Here is a 25843-nt window from a genome sequence, read left to right as displayed (position 1 = left end):
TAGCATTCTATTTTTAATAGTCTTTGTTACTATTGTAACTGTATTTTTCCCCACCTTGTAAGTTACTTTAGATTCTTGTTGGAAGGTTGGTATAAATACATACATAATTACAATTTACATGTACACATTCAGCAACACAGAACTAAATTTTTAGTCTGAGAAAAGTAAATTGCAAAAATGACTGAGAAGTGGAAATGCAGCCATGTTAGATAATCCCCTAATTGAAAAGATTTCATCTTCTCATCAAAGTAACTGCACTATCATAGCTACTTCCAGTAATATAAAGTACAATAAGCAAGGAGAGGGAGGGCTGGGAATAGGGGAGAGAGAGAAGTACTGGGGGACGAATGGGTTGGGGGAAGGGGGAAAACCGCATAATAAAAACGTTGGTATTCTGGGTAAAACTATTCAGAAAACAGTGTACAGCGGGCTAGTTTACACATCGAGGATGTGGACTTAAAGGCCCAGACGTAGGCCCTCCCTCCACGTCTCACTTTGGTCCACACAGATTGCCTTTTTATTTCCTATTATGCTAAACTATTATTGAAATGAAATGTTTCCATTACCTGCATTCTAGTCTAGTCAGACAAGGGGCATGGTCTGGATCTCTTGCAGCTTGTGCCCAATTCTAGCAGAGAAGCCAGCACACAAAATACTACTGACACATGGACCTACTTGGAAAACCCAAACCCACTGGGCTCTCAGCCTCCCATTATGTGCAGAAACTGCCTGTTCGCTTTGTAGACCCTGCGAGAACCTTGCTATTTACACTTCACATACACTACCTCATTTAATTTTTATAACAATCCCATAAGGTAAAAACTGTTATTATCCTCATCTTACGGAGGAGAAAACCAAGGCCCAGGGAGGTTACAGAATGTGGCCAAGGCCACACAGCTGGTAAGTGGCAGGGCCAGGAATAAACTACAACCGTCTGGCTCCAGAGTCCACACTCTTAGTAATCACTCTACGTGGCCTTCTGTGACGCCCCAAAGCCTCTTGTACCTAATTCTGTTGTAATACTTACTTAAAAGTATTAATATCATTTTTTTTGCCTTCCCACAAAATTCTCACCCTAACACCTAATCAAAGGCCTTATACACAATATGCATTTAATCAAGGCTACTAACTTACCACTGACCTAATTACCCTCTGTCTTCATAGATCTTTCAATATCCCTATGGTAAATTTCAATTATGCTTTTATACTATTCTTGACATTTAACTCAAATAATTCATGGATATACTTCAAGTTTAAGGTCACCTCAAATAGCTTCAGTTCAAGATTATACTGTAAAACCTTAAAGAAAAGAGGACATTCCACCATTAAAGGAGGCTTACTGGCCTACAAAATGGTAAAATTGTGAAGTGGCTGTTCCTCTCCTTTTGAAGAAGTGGGTGTTGGGAAAGTCAGTACTAATCCAGATGACAGACTAATGGAATTCCTCATGCACCCTAACAAAAGGAAGAATGAAAAGTACTATGGGTGATACACAAACCTACAATGTAAAAATACTAGATTAGGTCATTTCTGAAATTAAGCAGGAATGCATTTATTTTTACAGAGAGAAGGGGACAGAGGGAGGGAGGGAAGGAAGGGGGGAGGGAGGGAGAGGGGGAGGGGGAGGGGGAGGGGGAGGGGAGGGGGAGGGGGAGGGGGAGGGGAGGGGGAGGGGGAGGGGGAGGGGGAGGGGGAGGGGAGGGGGAGGGGGAGAGGGGGAGAGAGAGAGAGAATGAATCTATTTCCAAGCAGTGATGCTGACACCTCTCTTCCTGCACTCTCCACCTACCTCTCCATCCTCTAATCAAGTCTTGCCCCTAAACCTTATAACCTTCAGGGATCACGGCCCCCAATTTTGGAGGGCCAATATTGTCCTGCATATTACCTGTTTCCTCATGTGGTATTTATCCTCTGCCTCTGTATGCCAGTTTTGCATGTCGTACTGAAGTTACCTGAAGGCAAGGTCTTTTTATCCTTTAATAACTCTGCATTCTAAAACATGCCTATCAGTAAAGGCAAAAACACTGGCTAAATCTAACAGAGGGTATACTGGCCAGGGAAAGAGCTTGCTAAACTTGTACTGTTCAAAACACTTTCATTAATCAAAAATAATGTAATAAGGAAACCTAGACTAATATATATGCGACAGCACTATTAAAACAAAACTCATGAGTCCTCCATGACTTCCTGGCAATATGAAATAGACACAGTCCTAATATGATCCAGGCAAGAGAAATAGGAAACACAGAACAATGTACTAAACAAAAGAAAAAGCCCAAAGGTTTAAATCAACTTCTACCAAGTGAAAGTAAAACTTGGGCAATTTTTAGTTTTATGGAAATAAATAAGAGAACTTAATTCAGGGAAAGTTTGCCAGCTGCCAAAGAAAACAGAATAACAAAGAGACTGATTAAAATTCATGTTGTTTCTTGCATTCAAGTTTTCTACATGAGCTGACTGCAGGGGAAAGTAAATGAACTACATCATTATTCACAATAACTATGAAAAATAAATTCAGAGTTAGATAATATTTTTCTTTAATATCCCAAATTCAAATTCAACTTCAAAGAAAGAAAAGAAATCCCTATCAGAAGAGACTCTCCTTATCTGGCAGAGATTAACCTGAAAGTTCTTACCTTCTTTTACTTTACTTCTACTTACGAAAATTTCCTACCCAACTGGCTGTGTAAATAAGAAAGAAGCAATCTAAAAAAGAAGTGAAAAACATGTGGCTTCCTATAGGACCCTCTGAAGATGAATTACCCATCACGTAAGACAATCAAACCTACACACCATCAATAGGATGCACCGACTCTGTTTCACTTGAGGCACTGATGGATTTTTAAAGATTCAAATCATCTTAACAAATCCTGGATGCTTTCTAGGAGCCAGTCATTGTACTTCTCCTCAAAATGCAGAGCAGCACTCCCCCCGTCCATTCCTGTTCAGCCTGTTCTGTCTCCCACAGCATTTAGAGCAAGGGGCCTGTCTGAATTATGCCATCAAAAGGGACAGCTAACTAATCAAAGAAACACAGATCCCTAAACTTGCCCTGACATGCATGCTTGTATCTAAATGACCACAAACTTGTCCTGCAGAAACCGGGGTCCACGTGACATTACAAAACAAATCCTACCAGAGATATACTATCAGTTACTGATGTAAGTATCATCAGAAAAGAGATTCTGAACAGAATGCTAATGTATTATCTGGAACTACCATTCCAATTTCTCTGATTTACTTTATCAAGTAAGAAAAAAATAGCACCACTGAAACACATCTCACTAATATGACTCGTGTAGTACCAAATAAAGATGCTCTATTTGTATTTTAAACAAAACAAAAATACCACTTTATGTCTATGTGGTTTTACCTATTTTCATAATGGTAGTACAAAAATCCAAATCCAAAATAAAACAGAAATCTTTTTTCTTTTGGGGAGGGGGGGTGAGAAAGGGGGGAAAGAAACTACTTAAATGGAAAGCATGGAGATTTTTTTCCAAATACCTTATCAGGCCACCACTGCAAATCTTCTCCTAAAGATACTGGACTTTGAACAGGTGTATTCTTCTTATCCAAGTTTGGCTCTCCTTCCTTGCTGGTGGAGCCCCTTTCATTATCAAATGAGGCTCCATCAAGCCACCTTCGTTCACGTAAACGTAAAACGGATTCACGTTCACGCAACAGCTCAGAGTCTCTCTCTAAGGGAAGAAGGAGAACTGGTATGCAATTGGGTCACACCAGTGGGATAAAAGTAAGCCACTCTCTAGTAAAGACCCTTCAGGATGCAACTAACAGCAGTTTATCTACTCACAAAAACTAAATGTAAATGTATTTCTAATAAGCCTGACATGCAACATTCAAAACATTAACTCGCCCAAGTGAATGTATGAAAATTATAAACTAGTATTTTTAAGAACTATGTAGAGGAAGACTTCTGAATTCCAACTATATGTTTTTAGAGCAGAATTACTGGACTTTGGATTTTTAAATGGAGTTTAAAATGTTTGGCTTTCATTAAAAATGCTTACCATAGCTTTTTTTATTTATTAGAAAATATGCATCAATTAGAATTTCAACACATTAGATACATATGAAACCAAAAAAGAGTATGTGTTAAATAGAGCATCTTCAGTTATTAAAGAAAAACAAAAAACATAAAAAAACCGGGCTGGCCCGGTGGCTCAGGTGGTTGGAGCGCCGTGCTCCTAACACTGAGGTCGCCGGTTCGATTCCCACATGGGCCAGTGAGTTGCACCCTCTACAGCTAGATTGAGAACAACGGCTCTCCCTGGAGCTGGGCTGCCCTGAACAGCCGGAGGTCGAGGTGAGCTGCTGTGGGCTGCTGTGGGTTGCCATGAGCGGCCGACCAACGACAGGCGACCAACCACCTCGGTGGGGGGGATGTGGGGGGCAAGGCTCATAATACCAGCATGGGTCAGGGAGCTGTGTCCTACACAACTAGACTGAGAAACAATGGCTTGAACCAGAGTGGAGGGTGGGAGGGGAGGTGGAAGAAGGGGGAAAAAAAAGAGAAAAAAAAACCAAACCTGTACACACAGGAAAAAAACTTGAAATGGTTAAAAAAACAAACCCATTAACATTAACTATAAAACTTTTGATAATCCAAGCTCTTGTTTAGAATAACTTTATAGGCTGGATTTTTATGGATATGTCTTATGTAAAAATTTCTGAGAAACCAGATTGCATCCTTTAATACAAGCAGTAGTTCACAATTTATGATAAGAATCTTTATAGCAAGATTTCCTTACAAAAATGTTTCCTCTACAATTGGCTACAAACTCTCTAAAGCCAGTTTTTTTTTTTTTCAGTTTGCTCATAATTTTTTTAAATAGATAATCAAAATAAACTTTCCAAGATTTGGATAAGAAGGATTAAAAACAGTATTAAGTTGAACCATATGAAACTGCCATCAATGCAGGTCAAAAATAATCAGTACCAACAATTTCATATGGTTCAAACTAAAAGCAATGCCCACACAGAATTACCTAAGGAAAAGCAAAAGGGAGAAATTTGCAACTTATTTCTGTTAGATTTTTGAATATTTGAAAATGGAATACTTGACGTATTCAAGGCAGTCAAGTACATCTTTATTTAAAATTCTTTTAAGCTATTACATAACAGGTTCAGTATGTTAAAAGATCATAGGTTTGTTGTTAAAACTCTGCTTTTAAGTGCTAGTTATTTGCAGCAAGGTCTTAATATGTCTTCTTTTCCAGTTTACTAATGATCAGTAAATAATAAAGCTTATTCTTGTCTGTTATTTGAATCAAGCAATTTTATATTCTGGAAAGCAAAAATACTGACTTAAAATTAAAATGCAAGCTAAATCAATACCAACGTATACAGAGAAAATCTTGTATTTGTATGATTTCAAAATCTTTGTTCTAATCTCTACTATGTACAGTATCTTTTAAGAATTTCAAACTTTTGAAAATAGCATTTTAATAAGCTAAACATTTCTATATGTTTATTATTGGCCAATCCCATTCTAAGGAGTTTATTCATATTTCACTCTTCCATTTATTCAGGACTTAAAACGAACATAATAATTCTTTATTTTAATCAAATAAACTAAAGAGACTTGTTTTCTGAATGCTGCATGTCACTGTAAAGTAGAATTCTGCTTTTAGTTCAGATTCCATACTCCTAAATAAAAATACAGTTAGTAAGTCATAACCCTTGATGAACATTCCACAATATAGATAAAAATCATCTTTAAAGTATTGTGGCTCTTCAAGATAAAAAATAACAAGTTTTAATGCCAAAGCATCCAAAAATACTAATAACTAATGATTTTAAGTACTGTAATAATAAAAGTTCAATTGCAGTGAATTTCACCACTGTTTCTCCATACAGCCAGCCAATGACCACAAGAAATAAATGCAAAATTACCTCGAGATGAGCCTAGCCTGGAAAGTGATGAACGACGAAATGAAGGGTAACCAAAATAGCTAATGTCTTCAGAAAACATGGCATCCGCATCGATAATGACACTTGGGTGGGCAGAATGAATGTCAGCATCAAGTAGAGACATAAGATCCTCTAGAAACAGAAACAAATATAAATGAAGCAGATAGAGAAAAAAGTATCTGCAGACCACTGAAGGATCTCTGAAAATTAAAACAGATTAAAACCAGGGACTGATGGACACAGCCTGAGAAAACAGGCAGTAAGTAATTAGGAAATAAAGTGAATGTTCTTAACAAAGATTTTAAGGAATATGACATGCATGACTGCTTGGGCTACCTACTAAATAATCACAAGAAAGTAATATCGCTACTTAAGATACTTGTGACATCGTAGAGATAACACAGTCAAAAGCTAACTGCAGTTCAGTTACTACACATTCAATAATAAGGGCATCAAAAAGCTACATTCCAGAATCATCTATCAGCCAGTGATAAAGCCATGCACAGATAGCCACATCTTTATTGAGAGCATACATAAGTACACTAAGCAAAAACATTTCCCAATTTTCCCTTAAAAATAATTTTACAATTAAATCAAACACTACAATGAGAAATATCTACCACCTTGGAAAGAACAGTCAGAAAATCCATCGTACTTTAAAATTCCATTCTCCAGTGAAAAAAAATCTCTGCCTTCAGAGATGAGAAAACCATAATGGTGATCCACCAACCTCCAGGCAAGTAAGATTCACTGGCTGTATCATCCCCATCATCACCGTCTTCATCATCCCGGCTAAGTAAATTATTTACAGCAAGGTTTACATCAAGATTTGTTCGCTGAAGTTCCCGAATAATGACACTTCTGGATTTGCCTTGTAAAACGACCTGGGCCTGAAATACAACATACAAAAAAATGCTATGATAATTCTCTTTTGATGAAATTCGTTATCAAAATCAGCTTTCTGGCATCAATATAGAAAAGCAATGCTTCACAATTCATGATATGACTCATGACTACAGTCCACTATATCCAGTGCAACTTCCCCTTGTCCTGGTTTACATTAAGTGTTCTACAAGGTCCATACCTGTGAAATCAGCTCCTCTGGAATGACGGATGCTGGGATAACTGGCTGGGGCTGACTGCCCAGAAGCCCAGACCCTCGATCCCGTCCTGTCCGAATCACCCGAGTCTGCCGACGGGAATCCCGAGCTCCAGCTGACGACCTACCAGAGGACCCTCCTCCACTTCCACCTACTCCAGAACTCCAGCGACTTCTAAATATTGGAGAATTGACAGAATTAGCATTTTATACAATCATTCTGAAAAGATGATTTTGGGTCTCATTTTCAGTCTCTACAGCTAAGATAAAGCTATTTGTCTAACTGACATAATATATAGTAGTATTTTGATAGAATAAGGTAATAGAATTAAACTTTAAAAATAACACTGCTCCGATTTTTTTAAATGCTAGCATATAAATTCACTTTTCAGAAAGATAAATATCACACTTTTGCATTTTGTAAAATAATTTTTTAAAGATCCACATATCAAGTACTTCTAGTCACAACTCTAAAATTAGTTATAAAATACATCTCGCCTTTGCTTGAAAGATCCATCAGATATAATTACCAACACTTTATTATACAAAAAGTAAAATTCAGAGTTTAGGACTCAAAGTGCTTTGCATAGAATAAAACATTCCTTGGCAAAGGTAAGAGTTCATTAATATTTAGCACTCTTAACCACCTTCACCAAGGGGAAGCTACTATTTAAAATATTCATTAATTTTTTTCTTAAGTATTAGAAAACAGGTATCTTCACTTATTGCCGTAAACATGAGAATTAAGAATATTCAAATTAAGTAAGCTACATAACCATAAAACAAATGCTTTTCTGCACACAATCAGATCCTAGGGAAATTGTCACACAAATCACATTAGCCTTTTAAATTATAACAGTGCCGGTTCTATTCAATATGAATGTAATACTTAGAGATCATTCAATCTAGAAAGCGCTACTTTATTTCTGCCTCCTCTGCATTGCATTAACCTAACGCTGAAACCGTCCACCAGCCATTGCAAACAGATTTAGTTTAAATTTGATTTTTCAAGCCTTTTTCTTCCCTTAAAAATGTTTGAATACGTTAACCAGTAATAATTCTCAAATCAATATACAACAAACTTCTTGGTCTTTCTTTTCACTTAATTGGAAAGCCCAATCTGTTGAAACGCAAACTTTTTAAAGTTTCCTCAATAAAATGGTAAGATAAGAAACACTCCAGAAAACCTGGAACCATCCTTTTTGAAGGCTTTCTACACATGTTGACACAGTCTATCAATTCATGTTTATTCTGGGTCTGTATCTATAGCATAAGAGCTGCCCAAGATAATTTTAGAAAAAAATAATATTGTGCATTCTTAGGGCTGCAGTATGAAACATCATTTAATTTCATCTATGTAACAGATTTTATAAATGCAGTCGTAAAGAATCATTCAAAAACCAAAAGAGAAAAAAAGGGGGCAATAAAAGTACATTACATTGACAAAAAGAAAATTAAGAAAACAAATCCATTTACAGTAGCAATAATAAGAATAAATACTTAGGAGTAAATATCACTGAGGTCAAAGACTTGTACAATGACGACTACCAAACGCGGCTGAAAGAAATTAAAGACACAAATAAATGGAAACACATCCTGTATTCCCGGATTGGAAGACTTAATATTGTTAAGATGTCCAGACTACTCAAAGCAATCTTCAGATTCATCGCAGTACCTATCAAAAACCCAATGTCGTTTTTTACAAAAATAGAAAAATTAATCCTAAAATTCATATGGAATCTCAAGACACAGAACAGCCAACACAATTTTGAAAAAGATGGGGGGGAAAACAATTGGAGGACTCACACTTTGCGAGTTCAAAACATTACTAGAAAGCTACATTAATTAAAACAGCATGGTACTGGCATAAGACAAACAGACCAACGGAATGGAATAGAGAGCCCAGAAATAAACTCTCGTGTATATGGTCAGATGATCTTCAACAAAGGTGCCAAAACCACTCAATGGGGAAAGGACAGTGTGTGTCTTCAACAAATGATAACAGGAAAATTGGATAGCCACATGAAAAAGAATGAAATTGGACCTTTATCTTATACCGTATACAAAAATTAATTCAAAATGGATTAAAGACATAAGCATAAGACCTAAAACTAGAAAATTTCTAGAACAGAGAAAAACCTTCATGACAGCAGATCTTGCAACGATCTCTTGGATATGACACCAAAAGCAGAGGCAATAAAAGCAAAAACAGACAAAAATAACTACATAAACCTAAAAACTTCTGTACCTCAAAAATAAAATCTTGTTATCAAAGAAAGAAATATTCTAGAAAGTAGACGTTTTCTTTTCAAGTTATATCCATTATGACAATTGTGCAACAGAAAGTAATATAGGATCAATACAACATAAACAGGTATTCAAATACAGTATTAAATCAGCATTTCTACTTCATGGTTTCCTTTAAGCTGTAAAAACTAAGTCAGGGAGAACTACTCTCAGAATTTTTAAACATTCAAAAGCTAAATATATTATTTCATCTTGAAAACAAGGAGAACCACACTAGAGTCCTAAAAAGATATAATCAGGTGACTGTATGTCCCGGTGTGCCTGAGATAGTACTGGTTTAACCCTACGATCTGAGCCTAATTACTAATTTCCCTCTAAAATGTCCCAGTTTAGACAATAAATTACTTGGCCAACATAAATATGAGAAACGACATATTTTCACCAAGGAATGCATACCATTTTCCCCCCAAGCAAATAATGCTAGAAATTTTATCAGGACACATCTACTCCTGGGCAGACCTTACAGGTATCACAAACTCAAATCTCCCTAAGGGAATGAAAAAGATTACTACACAAGTAAGTGAAGTCCAAATAACAAGGAAGAGTGGAGAATATCAGCCTATCTAAAACATTCAAATTCACTATTGCATTACTCCATCAAAACACAAATGGCTGCCAGTTTGCAATCTCTGCTACACAAACCGAAGTTAGGTGAAAGATAAATGTCAAAATATCTCTCGCTTGCCCATTAACCTGACTATTACCGCGGAGGATACCATGTTTTCCCACTCACACCCACTGTGCAGGATTTCTTCTATCAAAATCCAAACAACCTACTAGCCTCCCTACCTCATTTCCTTTCGAACATTGCTCTAACCAGCTTGCTTCCTAAAGAAAAAGTAATATGTTAAACTGAAAATGTTAATATTAAACTCAAAAATACTGGGAATACCAGTTTCTACTTTATTTATACCTGGTGAGTTGGCTGGGTGGTTGGTTGGTTGGTTTAAAAAATATTTACATCTGGGGAGGCCAGTTAGCTCAGTTAATTAGAGCGCTAGCTCTTAACAACAAGGTTGCCAGTTCGATTCCCACATGGGATGGTGAGCTGTGCCCCCTGCAACATAGATTGGAAATGGCGACTGGACTTGGAGCTGAGCTGTGCCCTGGAGAAACACATTGTTCCCCAATTAAAAAAAAATTAAATATTCTTAAATATATATATATATATATATATATATATATATATATATATATATATATATATATATATGGAAAGTCTGAGAAACTGTCCTAGTCAAGAGGAACCTAAGGAGAAATGATGATGAAATGTAATGTGGTATCCTGGATGGGATTCTGGAACACAAACAGGATATTAGGAAAAAACTAAGAAATGTGAATAACCTAAGGCCTTCAATTAATAATAGAGTATCAGTATACATTAATTGCAAAATATGCACCAGGCTAATGTTGGATGTTAGTAACAGCAGGAACGAGGTGTGGGGAATATATTAATAAGAACTCTCAGTATTACCTTTGTAACTTTTCTGTCAATCTAAAACTGTTCTAAAATAAAAAGTTTGTTTAAAGAGTATATACCATGTTTCCCCGAAAATAAGACCTAGCCAGACAATCAGCTCTAATGGGTCTTTTGGAGCAAAAATTAATGTAAGACCCGGTCTTATTTTACTATACTACAAGACCGGGTCTTATATAACATAACATAACAAAACATAACATAACACCGGGTCTTATATTAATTTTTGCTCCAAAAGACGCATTAGAGCTGACTGTCCAGCTAGGTCTTATTTTCGGGGAAACAAGGTATGTACACTCACAGATGCACACACACACATTATGTATATGTATGATTGATTGGTATGTGTGTGCCTGTGTATACGAGTATGTGTATATTTATTTGCATGAAAATATTAATCAGTTCCAACAATTAAATGAGGAGATTTCACATAAAAATGCAGATTTGCAGCCTTTCTTAGGACAAAAAAGGGAGGCGGCATGAAGGTATGCGTTTGGCAACAACGGCTCTGTATTCTCCTATGGTAATAATCAGCTCATCAGCAGCCTCCTTTAAAAATGGGGCATCCACTTAGTTTGTCAAAGCCCTCCTACCTCCTATCTTACCCACCTAGCCAGCTTCAACTATTTACAATTACAATGACCCATGTGGATTTTACAATTCAAATCCTGTACTATTAGCTCGGATTAAATTTCAGTGGTAGTTCAAACCAATTAAAGCAGCTTATACTATCATCTATTATGTCTAGTGACAACAAATAAAAGAATAAAGAGATTTTAGATACAAATATCTTCATTTTAAACTTACTACTGAACACAAATAAACTCTCTCTTCCCCAAATACATTTGATGTTCTTACCCTTAACCTAGTTTGAAATAAGTTTAAAAAAATACCTAGAAGATTTTTGAAATGTCTCCCAGGACAAATCTGAGTAATTCCAAAACGAAGAAAAGAGCAGTAGTTAGAAATCTTTAGCACACAAACCTGTTAATCAGTAAAAATACCGAAGAGAAAAATGTTACAAATCCCATACATTGCGACTGCTATGCATTCTTAAGTATGATCAGTCAAAATAAATAATGAATTCTCAATTATCCATGCTGATGGACAGAAAAACAGCATCAATTACCCCAAAATTTTTGCAACGCAGCTCTCCAATACAGAGACCACTCAGTCCCCGATTCAGGACACCTCTGAACCCAAACGGAGCAAGCTGGGACTGTGAAGGAAGAGGATGGGGACAACGGTCTGTGGCGATGGTCTCTGTCCTATTTGACTGCATTTGTACAGTAAATTTGTGGGTCAGAATTCCCTTTGGGGACTCAAAATATTCTCACACTAGATCCTTTATTACATGTTACAAATTGCAAACTTAAGTTTATTGTAATCAACATAGAAAGAAGGAAAAACCCACTATGAAACAAATGTATATGGAAGAAAATATTTTTGACTCTATACAATTTGATTTGCAAAATAACTTGATCACAATTTCACCATCAACAAACTGAGAAGAATGTTCACAGAGGTCAAGAGAAACAATCAGCCTTTAAGTATTTACACTTTGTGGACATCGACAAGACCAAATAGAGGTAAACAATGACCAGCAATGACTTCTCAGGGGGCACTGTGATACTTTTAAATATCACAATAACGAACCCAACATGAAAGAGTTTACGGAGTTTGTTCTAAACTGTGTCTGTATGTTTGTAAATGGGAGGGAAACGTGGATGTGAAAAGACGTATAGGCAAAGATGGGTAAGGGAGACTCAAAAATTATTGATTCTCTCTGCATTTAAGTCTTAAAATTAGCCCTAATCATCTTCGGAGTAGGTCTACAGAGATACAGAGATTTTATTTAAGCTCAAAGGTACTACACTTTATTACTATATTTGTTGCATATTTTATTAGCCAATTCATAAACTCCACTGCTCTATTTAAGTCATTCTGTCATACAGTCTATTTTTTCCCCTCCCCCCAAACCCCCCTCCAGTTCAAGCCTTTGTTTCTCAGTCTAGTTGTGTAGGACACAGCTCCCTGGCTCATGCTGGTATAAGCCTTGCCCTCTCCCGGGCTGAGGCAGTCGGGATGAGGCCGTTGGGCTCCGGTCGGCTCACAGCAGCTCACAACAGCTCTTGCTGGCTGCTGGCCACCGGCCGCTCAAGGCAGCACGCAGCAGCCCAGCTCCAGGAAGAGCTGTTGTTCACACTTAGCTGTAGAGGGCGCAGCTCACTGGCCCATGTGGGAATCGAACCGGCGCCTTCAGCGTTAGGAGCACAGCGCTCCAATTACCTGAACCACTGGGCCAGCCCCATAGTCTATTATAATTGGTTATATCCCAGTTTTATTTATAAAGAAAAGAGGATTTTAATCTAGGACAATTTGAGCAACATTAATAAATAATAGTGACGGATTAGAAACTATAAAATATCCATGAGACCATAATGATATAAATAACCAAATAGAAACAGAATAAAAAAGAAATGGGCAAGGAGGAAAAGTTCTTCCTTAGTGTCAAATTCCAACTGGTAAGTGTAAAAGGAATGGTAGATATTTTTAAAAAAATATTTGTCGATTTGTAGAACGCCACAGAAATAAGGCAAAAAATCATCAATGGATGCTAAAATCAAGCATAAAAATAAGATATTTACATAGTCACAAACTATCACCCCACAAAATACATATTAATTAAGAAAGAGGAAAATAGGAACTTTATATTTGAGAAACCTGGCAAACACCACCTTAATTAAATGATCAGGGGTTAATAACCTCATCACCAGTAATGAGACATGTCAACATCATGTGCCTCCTGACAGGATGCACTGAGAAGGGCACATCATCACTTCTGTCAAAAATGTATCATCTGCAATAATAATCACATTCCTAGCAAGTAATTTGTGGACATCAACAATCTGATTCTAAAGTTTACAGGGAGAAGGAAAAGACCCAGGAGGGCCAACACAACATTAAATAACAAAGTTGAAGGGCTGATGCTACCCAACTTCAAGACTTACTATAAAGGTACAGTAATCGAGATAGTGTGCCACTAGTGAAAAAAAATAGACAAAAAAACCCCCTAAAGGAGAAGAATAGGAAGCCCAAAAATAGACGCTATATAGTCAACTGATCTTTAGCAAAGGCAACATAGTAAAGATAACCTCTTAACAAATGATGCTGGAACAACTGAACATTCAAATGCAAAAAAAATAAATAAATCTAGACTTTACATACACCCTTCACAAAAATTAACTCAAAATGGATCATAAGACCTTAATGTAAACTGCAAAACTATTAAACTCGTAGAAAATTACACAGAAGAAAATCTACATATCCATAGGCTTGGCAATGACTTTTTAGATCGGACCCCAAAGGCATAATGAAAGAAATAATTGATAAAGTGACTTTAATATTAAAAACTTCTGCTCTGTAAAAGACATTGTCAAGAGAATGAAAAGACAAGCCATAGACTGGGAGCAAATATTTGCAAAAGACGTTATCTGATAAAGGACTGTTAGCCACAATATACAAAGAACTCTTAAAACTCAATTGTAAGAAAACAAATAATTCAATTTAAAAATGGGCCAAAGACCTTAACAGACATCTCACCAAAGCAGCTATGCAGATGGCAAGTAAGCACATGAGAAGATGCTCTACACCATATGGCATCAGGGAAATGCAAATTACAACAGTGAGCTACGACTACACACCTATTAGAATGACCAAAATCCAGAACACTGACACCAAATGCTGGTGAGGATGTGGAGCAACAGGAACTCTCATTCATTGCTGGTGGGAATAAAAAATGATACATCTACTTTACCAGTTTGACTGTTTCTTACAAAATTAAACATACTCAACATATGATCCAGCAATTGTGCTCCTTGGTATTATTTATCCAAAGGAGTTGAACACTTACGTCCACACAAAAAATCCTGCACACGATGTTAATAGCAGTTTTATTCATAATTGCCAAAACTTGGAAGCTACCAAGCTGTCCGTCAGTAGGTGAACGCATACATGAATTGTGGTATGTCCAGGTAATAGACTATTATTCAGCACTAAAATGAAATTAATTATAAAGCCATGGAAAGACATGGAAGCAATTTAAATGTACATTATTAAGTGAAAGAAGCCAATCTGGAAAGGTGACATACTTTCAGTATGTTTCAAACTATATAACATTCTGGAAAAAACAGAACTATGGAGACAGCAGAAAGATCAGTGGCTGCCCGGGACTGGAGGGGAGGATGGGATAAACAGGTAGAGCACAGAGGATTTTTAAGGCAAACTACTCTGTATGATAATGAAGGATGCATGTCATTATAAATTTGTCCAAACCATAAAATGTACAATACCTAGAGTGAACCCTAATGTAAGCTATGGACTCTGGGTAATAATGATGTATCCATATAGGTTCATCAATTACAACAAATGGACCGCTCTGGTCGGGGATACTGTAAAGAGACTATGCATGTGTGGGGACAGCGAGTATATGGGAAAATCTCTGTACTTTCGTCTCATTTTTGTTGAAACCTGAAAACTCCTCTAAAAAAAATACTTTAAAAAAAAAACATGCATCACCTGAGTTTAATCATGAGAAATTAATAGACAAATTCAAACATTCTACAAAATAACCAGCCATTTTTCAAACTCATCGGGGTCCAGAAAGATAAAGATTGAGAAACCAGTCCAGATTGGAGGAAACTACAGAAGAATAACAACTACATACAATATGGAATCCTACATTGAGTCCTGGATCAGAGAAAGGGTAGTGGAACAATTGGTGAAATCTGAATAAACTGTAGATTAAGCACTGAAAAGTATCAATTTCCTGGTTTTGATAATTGTACTATGGTTATGTAAAATAACATTTGGAGAAGCTGAGTGAAAGTTTCTGTAACCTTTGAAAGTCAAATTATTTCAAAATGAAAAGGTAAATTTAAAAATAAATAGAGCACAGGATTCGGAACAAATGCCACTAGGTAAACAGATAAACTAAACCATGGATTAGCAATCTTTTTCTGCAAAGAGCAGAATAGTAAATAGTTTATTAGGCTTTACGGGCTAAACAAACAGTCTGTGGCCAGTACTCTCATTTCTGCCATCTTAGCACAAAAGCAGCCATAGATTGTAAAATAACAAGCATAGCTGTGTTTCAATAAAAACAGGAGGGGTCAGATTTAGCCTATAGGCTGTATTTTGCCAACCTTTCAACTAAACAAAGAAATTTTTATCTTAAAGAAGGTATAGTTTGACACAACATTATGAAGAAGTTATTCTTTCTTAAATATAATCAAACATTTTCTAGGTTTATCAAAGGAAATGGAAATTTAATTTGTTATTACCAATTATTTTCAGAATTTATCACTTGTGTGCATAGGACCATTAAAAAGAGATACGCAACATTTTAATAAAGACCAGAGCTATGTTTTCAATTAATAGTTCTAGCACACAATGAGCTAAAGGATGCACCCAACTAAACAGCCTTGCTCTGACCTCAAAATAAACTCATTCAGCATAAAAACAGAAAAGTAAACAAAGTAAGCATTTTGGAACCTCAATTTTTAAATCTAACTTCACCTAAAAAATTCAGTGTCAAATCAACAAAAAATATTTAAAATCTTCCCCCTTATATTTTTAAACAATTTAAATTGCTTCTAGTTGTATTTCTCTGATCAGCCTTGGCACATATGCTGACTTGACTGATTTTGCATTATCGAATCATTGAGTAGCTTAAAAAAATCTGGCTATTCAAGAATCAATAAACAAAATGAGTAAAATCATCTGGCTTGGAATTTGTATATGACATCTTTAGTTTTACCATATCAACTTTAGATAAAAATGGAAGAAGAGTATCTAGTTTAAGTTATACATTTTATAAATAATTCAAAAAGTAAAAATAAGGTATAAACTTCCCGTTATAGAATTAATAAGTCATGGGAATATAATGTACAGCATAGTTGGCTATAGTTAATAACACTGTACTGCATATTTGAAGGTTGCTAAGAGTAGATCTTACAGTCCTCATCACAAGTAAAATAATTTTTTTTAACATATTAACTAGACTTATTGTGGTGATCATTTCATAATACATACAGGCATACCTCACGTAATTGTGCTTTGCTTTATTTCATTTCACAGATGTTTCGTTTTTTACAAATTGAGGGTTTGTGGCAACCTTGTTGCACAAGTCTACGGGCATCATTTTTCCAATAGCATTTGTTCATTGTATGTCTGTCTCCGTCACATCTTGGTAATTCTCACAATATTTCAAACTTTTTCTTTATGATTACATTTGTTAGGGTGATCTGTGATCAGTGACCTTTGATGTTACTACTGTTTAACCGTTTTGGGGCATCACGAACTGCACCCATATAAAGACAGTAAACTTAATCGAAAAATTTTGTGTGTTCTGACTGCTTCACTGACCAGCCATTCCCCATATCTCTCCTGCTCCTCAGGCCTCCCTACTCTCTGAGAGACAACAATATTAAAATTAGGCCAATTAATAACCCCACAATGGCCTCTAAGTGTTCTAGTGAAAGGAAGAGATGCACATCTCTCACATTAAATCAAAAGCTGCAAATGATTAAGCTTAATGAGGAAGGCATATAGCAAGCTGAGACAGACAGAAAGCTAGGCTTCTTGCACCAAACAATTAGCCAAATTGTGGATGCAAAGTCAAAGCTCTTGAAGGAAATTAAAAGTGCTTCTACAGTGAACACACAAATTATAATAAAGAAAAACTGCCTTACTGCTGATATGGAGAAAGTTTTAGTGGTCTGGATAGAAGATCAAACCAGCCACAATATTCCTTTAAGCCAAAGCCAAATCCAGAGAAAGGCCCTAACTCTCAATTCTATGAAAGTTGAGAGAGATGAGAAAGCTGCAGAAGGAAAGTTTGAAGTTAGCAGAGGTTGGTTCATGAGGTTTAAGGAAAGAAGCCACCTCCATAACATAAAAGTGCAAAGAGAGGCAGCAAGTGCTAATGTAGAAGCTGCAGCAAGTTATCCAGAAGATCTAGCTAAAGTAATTAATGAAGGTGGTTACACTAACCAACAGATTTTCAATGTAGACAAAACAGCCTTCCTTATATTGGAAGAAGATGCCATCTAGGACTTTCATAGCTAAAGAAGAGGCATCACAGGATAGGCTGACTCTCTTGTTAGGGGCTAATTCAGCTGGTTACTTGAAGTTGAAACCAGTGCTCATTTACCATTCCAAAAAGCTAGGGCCATGAATTAGGCAAAATCTACTCTACCTATGCTCTACAAATGGGACAACAGAACCTGGATGACAGCACATTTATTTACAATATGGTTTACTGAATATTATCAATCTACTGTTGAGACCTACTGCTCAGAAAAAAAAAGGTTGCTTTCAAAATATTACTGCTCATTGACAATGCAAGAGCTCTGCTGTAGCTTTTCCCCCGAAAATAAGACCTAGCCAGACAATCCACTCTAATGTGTCTTTTGGAGCAAAAATTAACATTATACCTGGTGTTGTGATGTGATGTGATGTTATGTAAGACCCGGTCTTATATAACAGTAAAATAAGACCGGGCCTTACATTAATTTTTGCTCCAAAAGATGCGTTAGAACTGATTGTCTGGCTAGATCTTATTTTCGGGGAAACATGGTACACAGTGAGATTCATGTTGTTTTCATGCTTGCTACCACAACATCCATTCTGCAGCCAATGGATCAGTGAGTAATTTTGACTTTCAGGTCTTATTTAAGAAATATGTTTCATAAGACAACAGCTGCCATAGATAGTGATTCCTCTGATGGATCTAGGCAAAGTAAGTTGAAAACCTTCTGGGAGTTCACCATTCTAAATGCCATTAAGAACAATTGTGATTCATAGGAAGAGGTCAAAATATCAACATGAACAGGAGTCTGGAAGAAGTTGATTCCAACCCTCATGGATGACACTGAGAGGCTCAAAACTTCGGCGGAGGAAGCAACTGCAGATGTGGTGCAAACAGCAAGAGAACTAGAATTAAAAGGGGAGCTGGAAGATGCTATGAAGATTACTGGCCTGAAGATGCTGTGAAGATTATTGAAAGAACAACAAAGGATTGAGAATTTTATGTGAACTTAGTTGATAAAGCAGTGGCAGGGTTTGAGAGGACTGACTCCAATTTGGAAAAAGTTCTACTGTGAATAAAATGCTATCAAACAGCATTGCATGCTGCAGAGAAATAGCGGGTGAAAGGTAGAGTCAATTAATGTGTTCAACTTCACTGCTGTCTTACTTTAAGAAATTACCACAGCCACCCAACCCTCAGCAACTATCACCCTGATCAATCAACAGCCATCAACACTGAGGCAAGACCCTCCACCAACAAAAAGATTATGACACTAAAGGTTCAGAAGATGGTTCACAGTTTTAGCAATACAGTACTTTTAATTAAGATACATAGTTTTTTTAAGATATAATGCTATTGCACATTTAACAAACTACAATATCGTGTAAAAATAACTTTTACATGCACTGGGAAACCAAAAAACTCATGTGACTCATTTTTTTCCAATATTTGCTTTATTGCAGTGGTCTGGAACTGAACCCTCAATTATCTCCGAGGTATGCCTATACAAATACTGAATCATGTTGTACACCTGAAGTTATATGTCAACTATACCTCAATTAAAAAAAAAAACAAAGGCAAAAATAACTGTATTAAAGGCTGTAAGGTTTAGTTACATAAATTTCAAACCTCATTAATTTAATTTGGAAAGAACTATCTGATCTGGACACCAGAAAGAAAGGTTATTTTTTTTACCCAACAATTAGTCACAAAACCAAAGGTGGTTATCACTAAAATTTTAAAAAGACATGATAAATGACATTATAAACTCATGTGAACATTACACATTTCTAAAAGGTCAAGAGCCTGGGTTAATTGTAATTAGCCTGTGTGGGTTATTTTTATCATGGTGGCTCACCGTGAGCAATATGAGCTCCTGCCCAGAGTTCAGGCGAGTTTCCTCATTCCATCACTAGATACTATTAAAGACGAGCACTCACAGAGCGAGCACTGACAGAGCAATGGCCCAGACCAATGGATGCCATCATCTGGCTACAACTTACCCCAGGGTGTTGCCTGCCAGCCTGCCCAGAGTCTCGGAACCTGAGAGAAACCACGGGGAGTCACTCGTCCTACCAGGCCTCGACGTCCTTCCTGCCCCAGAGTTGCTGTTCAACTTAGACCTGGGAATAAACAAGAGGTAAAACAATACATAACAGTCCCAAATTACCTACCAACAAGCCTGGATTTCCAGGCCTCACTACTCTGGGACTTGCACTGGTAAAATACCAGCCTAAGTATTCTCTGCTTAATCCTACCAAAAATGTATATTTCACGTCAAAGAGCAACCTAAAAACTTGTAGCCTCACAACAATCTGGGGGTTCTTTCCTGGTTGAAACTATTTTGTTCTTTAGATTTTTAAAAGTAATCATGCTTTCTTTCCTTAGAAGCAGTCAACTGAAACACATCATACATTATATAAACATCTTTTTTATGCCATCATTTATAAAGACCCAAAATTTAAAAACCCTGTCATTTTCACATTGAGTTTCTTGATTTGGAAATATTAACAAGGAAAAGAAATGTGATCTAACAAGTTATTTCAATCAAATAGCAAATCTGACTTGGGACCTACTAAATACGTATCATTCTTCTGGTAACCTATTTCTGTTAAATGATCAACTCCTCTGCTACTCCTACTGTTAATATTTTTTTTGCTATATATCACTGCTTGCATAAAAATTAAAATTAAACTACAAAGTAACCATTTCACTCTATTTTAAGTGTCTCATTTTTTGCAATGCCTTTTTTTTTTAACTTGAGGGTTACCAAAATCAAAACACAGGTTTAAAATAATACTTTTTAATAGCTAACTATTAAATAGAAAGGACATAATGTCTTACCCATCATTATTATCCGGTTTACCCAATTCCAATCTGTCTGGCTGTACGGAAAAACCAATCCTGCAAACTCTACCATCCTAAAAGCAAAGAAAAGAGAAGAAATTTCCAAAGTAAAAATGTATATTAAAATTTGAATTTATTGAACAAACAGGTTATGTACCTATCACCATCAATTCAGAAGACAACAAATAAGCTCCCTTCCTAAAGGTGCTCATGTCTGAGTTAGGGAAATATATTTTACATAATCAAAAAACCAGTAAAAATAATTTAAAACATTTCAATCTACAGAATTCAGAGTAAGGAAATAACTGCATATCAGGAACGTCTCCATTCTGCTACTAACTAGTTTCAAGCTCTAGTAAATCAGTTAAGCTTCCTCTGGGCCAGAAAACTTACACAATAGGGAAATGGAATTGGGTGATCTCTGAAATAACTTTTTGCAAGAAACTGCTGTTTTCCACGGTTAAAAGAAAGGAACTTGATTGTATTTTAACTGTTTATATTCATTTCTCTATCTTAGAGTACACCATTTACCTCAAGAAGAAAGGCAGCATGATTTGGTCCCACCACACACTGTTTAATAGTAGCCTGTTCCAACACATTCAAAGGGGGATGGCTGGTGAATAAAAAAAGCATGTAAGTAAAATTACTTATTAACTGGTAAATATATCATAGGGTTGTTTTTTAATCCAATTAACAAAAGATAGCTGGCAAAACCTATTTTAAAAAATGAATATTTACATATTTTAAAGCAATAATTGAAAATAATAATTATGATATCCCATAGTCATTATGGCTCTTTGGTATGCCAAATTTTTAAAAAACCAGTATGAAAAGAAACTATAATTCAAATGAACCAAACTCATAAAAAGTTGATAGATTAAAATATCCTAAGATGCTGCCTAAAGGTGAATTCTTTTTCCTAATAAAGGAAAATCATTCTTTTCAGGAAATGTAAAATAACTTACAAATCTTACCTGTTTAAATTATATTTGTTCAGCTTCTCTGAAACTTCCCGTAACCTTTAAAAACAAAACAAAACATGACTAAACCACATGTACAAGTCCTTTGTAAATAAAACAGTTCTGATAAGTAGTTGTACCATTATTTTGGTGATTTCCAACAGGTATACAAAAATTTGGCGAGAATGCCTTTAATACTGTCTTTGATTTTTGTCCCACCAAAAATCACAAGTCAACTCTGCAAATTCCCTTCCCTCACCATCCCATTAGTAATGTCAATAATAATTAATATTATTAATCCCATTTTACAGATGAGGAAATTGAGGCTTCTAGAGTTGGTGTAACAGAAAGCGGCAGTAGAGCTGGCACTTGTACCAACGCCTAATGTAAATCCAATTTTTTAAGTACTGTGCTATGTATGTTAAAAGAGACTCTTGGGAGCAGCCAGATGGCTCAGTTGATTAAAGCGTGAGCTCTTAATAACAGGGTTGCCGGTTTGATTCTCACATGGGCCAGTGAGCTGTGCCCTCCATTACTAGATTGAAGACAACAAGCTGCCAGCCAGAGGGGCAGCCGGATGGCTCAGTTGGTTAGAGTGCAAGCTCTTAACAACAAGGTTGCCAGTTCAATTCCCGCATGGGATGGTGGGCGGTGTCCACTGCAACTAAGAGTGACTTGGAGCTGAGCTGCATCCTCCACAACTAGACTGAAGGACAATGACTTGTAGCTGATGGGCCCTGGAGAAACACTCTGTTCCCCAATAAAAAAATTAAAAGTGAGACTCTTGAATGTACATATATATCATGAAATACATGGGAAGCACAAATCTATTAATCTATTAAGAATTTAATATAATGGGGTAGAAAAAGCCCCAAAACCTTAAGGCATAGTCTCCAATTATCAAGGGCCTTATGACACAAAATTGTACAAGTTAAAACCTCAATATCCGTATCTACAAGTTTAACATCTCCCGTTTTTAAGAGGACTGAATATTCTTAGCCATATCTCAAAGGACTGCATTAAAAAACATTAACTAATTATCTATTATGATTTTGCTGTTTCTCTCAAAGAAACATTCTTGAATTAATATAAAATATTGTTAATACCCATTTAAACATTTGTCAACCTAAGTAAGTCATTTTTATTGCTTCTCGGACTTTTGGCTAAGATCAAGTGTAGTAAGTCATTTTATAATGTAAAGATGTAATCAAATGCAGAGATTTCAAAGTTTGATTCTGTGAAGTTACCGAAACAACTGCCTGGTCTTTCCAAACATTTTCAGAAATAATTCTCTTAAAAATAAAGTGAGAATTTTAGAAAGCAATGGGAAAATATTAAAACAGTAAATCAACAGGAAACTTCATGAATTTTGCTCTCTAAAAAGTGACCAAAAATACACAAAACCAAATTTCAATCATTTGTACTAACAGATTTTAGGGTTAAAGAGCTGCCACAAGTTATAGTATCTATGGGCAAATAATCTATTTCAGTAAGAGATTCTATTCTAGTAGGCGTCAGTTGTCCCTCTACTTTATCCTGGGTAGTTCTATCCTCTGTTCAATGCTGAGGAGCATCTTTCAAATACTAACACACACACAAAAATTGTCCAATACCAAATTACATCCCTAAGCAAGAATACCTTTCAAATGATGCCATAATTTCTCTCCCAAAAAGTAGATATTCACTGGTGCCTTTATTCTCACTCCCAAAGAATAGCATCTTATCATGTGTGACTTGGCTCCCCATAAAACACATTTTTCTTTTTGTGGTATAGGGTTCCATCTATTTTCATTAACAAAAACATGTTTTCATAGGTCCTAGAACGTCAAGCTTTTTCACCAATGTCCTGATTCACAAGGTACATTTCCGTGTTCCAAGACAAGAGAAAACACCATAAGAGTAACGCACTGTGGAACTCATGAGCTCCGAAAGAAGGCTGACTAAAAAACAGGGAAAGTAAACTGGAAGGCTCCATTCTGGGCAATAAGCACAGCCTTCAGAAGACCTAGAGCAGAGGCAGGAGCTTTCATTCTCCTCCGCCCACATTTACTGTAATTTACAAAACTTTTCACCCTACAAGAGCCAGAATATGAGAAACGGCTAAGAAAGGTTTTACTTCCCCAAAACCATAGTAGTGACACTTTTAGAGGGTACTTATTCACTGGCTTACAACTAAACCCATTCATTTCCACTCCTTTTTTTCTTAGCTCAACACTGTCTCTAGAGTTTTCACAAAGTATAGAGTATGCTGGGAGGGTGGGGGTAAGTATTAAAACACGTCAGAGTCTTTTCAAAGCTGGACAATAACTGAGATTAAGAATTAAATGCTCCTTTCAAGGTTCCAAATGTCATTCCAGGTAGGTAATATTTACAAAACTAAAATAGGCTTTGAGGATATCAAAATGCTAGCAAACATTTAATAACTCAAGAACTCAGCAAGTTTCAGGATACTAAGAGGATAAATAGTTACTGCCATCAATTAAATTTTCTAATCTTAAAAATCATGGGAGACTTCTAATCACATGTGAAATGTACATCCATCTGTATTGGAAGTAATCTGGGGAGTACTCCCGGTTCATCTACTACTAACTGGGCTCATTTAAACCCATTAGGTCTCAAATTTTTATCTATGTGAGGAAAGACGAATAGTCATCTCTGGCTCTTTTCAGTCCTGAAATCCTTATGAATGTATAAAAAGCAAATGTCTCAGTAGAGGACATATCTGCAATGTTTTAATGGAAATAGCACTTACTAATTGTCACCTTCAATTTCATCTTACCTATATGAAACATTCATAAACAGACTGATTTTACATAGATACAGAATGTTTCTCCAAATACTGAATTTTTTACTTTTCTTAAACTCAATCCCAAAAGTTTACACAAAATGTTATCATTCTTCCAAATCTCAAGACAGTTATCATGACTAAAATGGCCACCTACACATTTGTTTACACGGACCCCAGATAACAGTGACAAAGAAACCCCTCAAGCAAAAAAAGAAGTAAACTATAAAATGAGTATTTAGTTCCCTTTTGCAATTCTCAGCAGACATGCAAATCACAGAATCAATGCAGGCCAATGATCACATTTATTTAAATTTTCTGAATTACTAAATGTCTCTACCGTGTTTCCCAGAAAATAAGCCTGCCATGATTTTTCAGGATGATATCCCCTGAACATAAGCCCTAATGCGTCTTTTGGAGCAAACACTAATATAAGACCCGGTCTTATTTCAGGGAAACACAGTACATAATCATTAGGCCTGTCTACTTTAAGTAAAGGGTCTTCCTCCAAAAGTTTCCAATGCTTAGTTATTGACTGTGTTTCCTCTCACTGCAACATCAACAAAAGTTTTCCCCATTTTTAAAATAAAAAGAAAACCATCTTAGAGCTTACCAAATTCCATTTCAGAATAAATTTTTCCATGTAGTTGTGATGGAAAACAATTTTAAGAGTACAGTATAACATTACAAAATAACCTCATAACTCAGTATTTAGTCTCAGTAAGGGACAAAGATGAAAGCCTTTGTGAGGTGGCAGTAACACAACAATAGGTAGGTTAGCAATAAACTTCTGACAATCCTTAGTACTCCTACACCAAAGATTTATTCTATATTCCGATTCAATAACCTATTTTATTCCTTTAAATTTATAGACATTTTACAGATCTGAAGGCTGGAATTTTTTTTTAAGCACCAAGGGTAAGGTAACAGCAAACTGATGTTAACAGAGAGACAAGGTATCAAAGTATAACAGTACTTGCTAGAAGCTAACATAGTTCATTGCTGTCCTTGAAATCCCCTATAATTTGTCTCATTTTCCTCAAATTTAACATTAATTTCAAAAATAATTCATCTCCTCACTGATACTACTCAAGTGGCAAATGCACTCAGTGCAGGTTCTTCAATTTTATGATTCTCTGCCCACCTCCTCCCTGCCACGTAACACACCTGCATGTTCAGACACACACCTCCCTAAATTGACTTAAACCTGATGAATTTCTAGATGAATTTCTAAAACTAAAAAAAGAAATAGATATATTTATTTAGATCCCTAAAAGGCTTCAATTCTCCACAAGGGAAAGATATTCCTAACATCCCATGTGCTACAAAATGATAGCTTTCATAT

General features: G+C 36.1%; 1 protein-coding gene across 9 annotated transcripts in view; it reads right to left on the bottom strand.

The window, feature by feature from the left end:
* Positions 1 to 25843, bottom strand: part of UBR5 (ubiquitin protein ligase E3 component n-recognin 5) — a 125051-nt gene that overhangs the window by 64961 nt on the left and 34247 nt on the right. For 6 of the 9 annotated variants that reach the window (XM_074316762.2, XM_019717463.3, XM_088799017.1 and 3 more), the window contains exons 2-9: positions 21729 to 21773; positions 21286 to 21367; positions 20752 to 20828; positions 19911 to 20030; positions 7019 to 7208; positions 6665 to 6824; positions 5917 to 6066; positions 3508 to 3719 (exon numbers count right to left, since the gene is read on the bottom strand). In XM_074316762.2, the coding sequence (XP_074172863.1) occupies positions 3508 to 3719; positions 5917 to 6066; positions 6665 to 6824; positions 7019 to 7208; positions 19911 to 20030; positions 20752 to 20828; positions 21286 to 21367; positions 21729 to 21773 (1036 nt within the window). The remainder of the gene's footprint in view (positions 1 to 3507; positions 3720 to 5916; positions 6067 to 6664; positions 6825 to 7018; positions 7209 to 19910; positions 20031 to 20751; positions 20829 to 21285; positions 21368 to 21728; positions 21774 to 25843) is intronic. The other 3 variants (XM_074316764.2, XM_019717465.3, XM_088799019.1) reach the window with 1 other exon arrangement.

The sequence above is a fragment of the Rhinolophus sinicus genome, chromosome 6 (genome assembly GCF_057876585.1).
Source record: "Rhinolophus sinicus isolate RSI-liver-muscle chromosome 6, RSI-T2T, whole genome shotgun sequence".
Taxonomy (NCBI): domain Eukaryota; kingdom Metazoa; phylum Chordata; class Mammalia; order Chiroptera; family Rhinolophidae; genus Rhinolophus; species Rhinolophus sinicus.
This window is presented reverse-complemented; position numbering and strand designations above follow the sequence as displayed.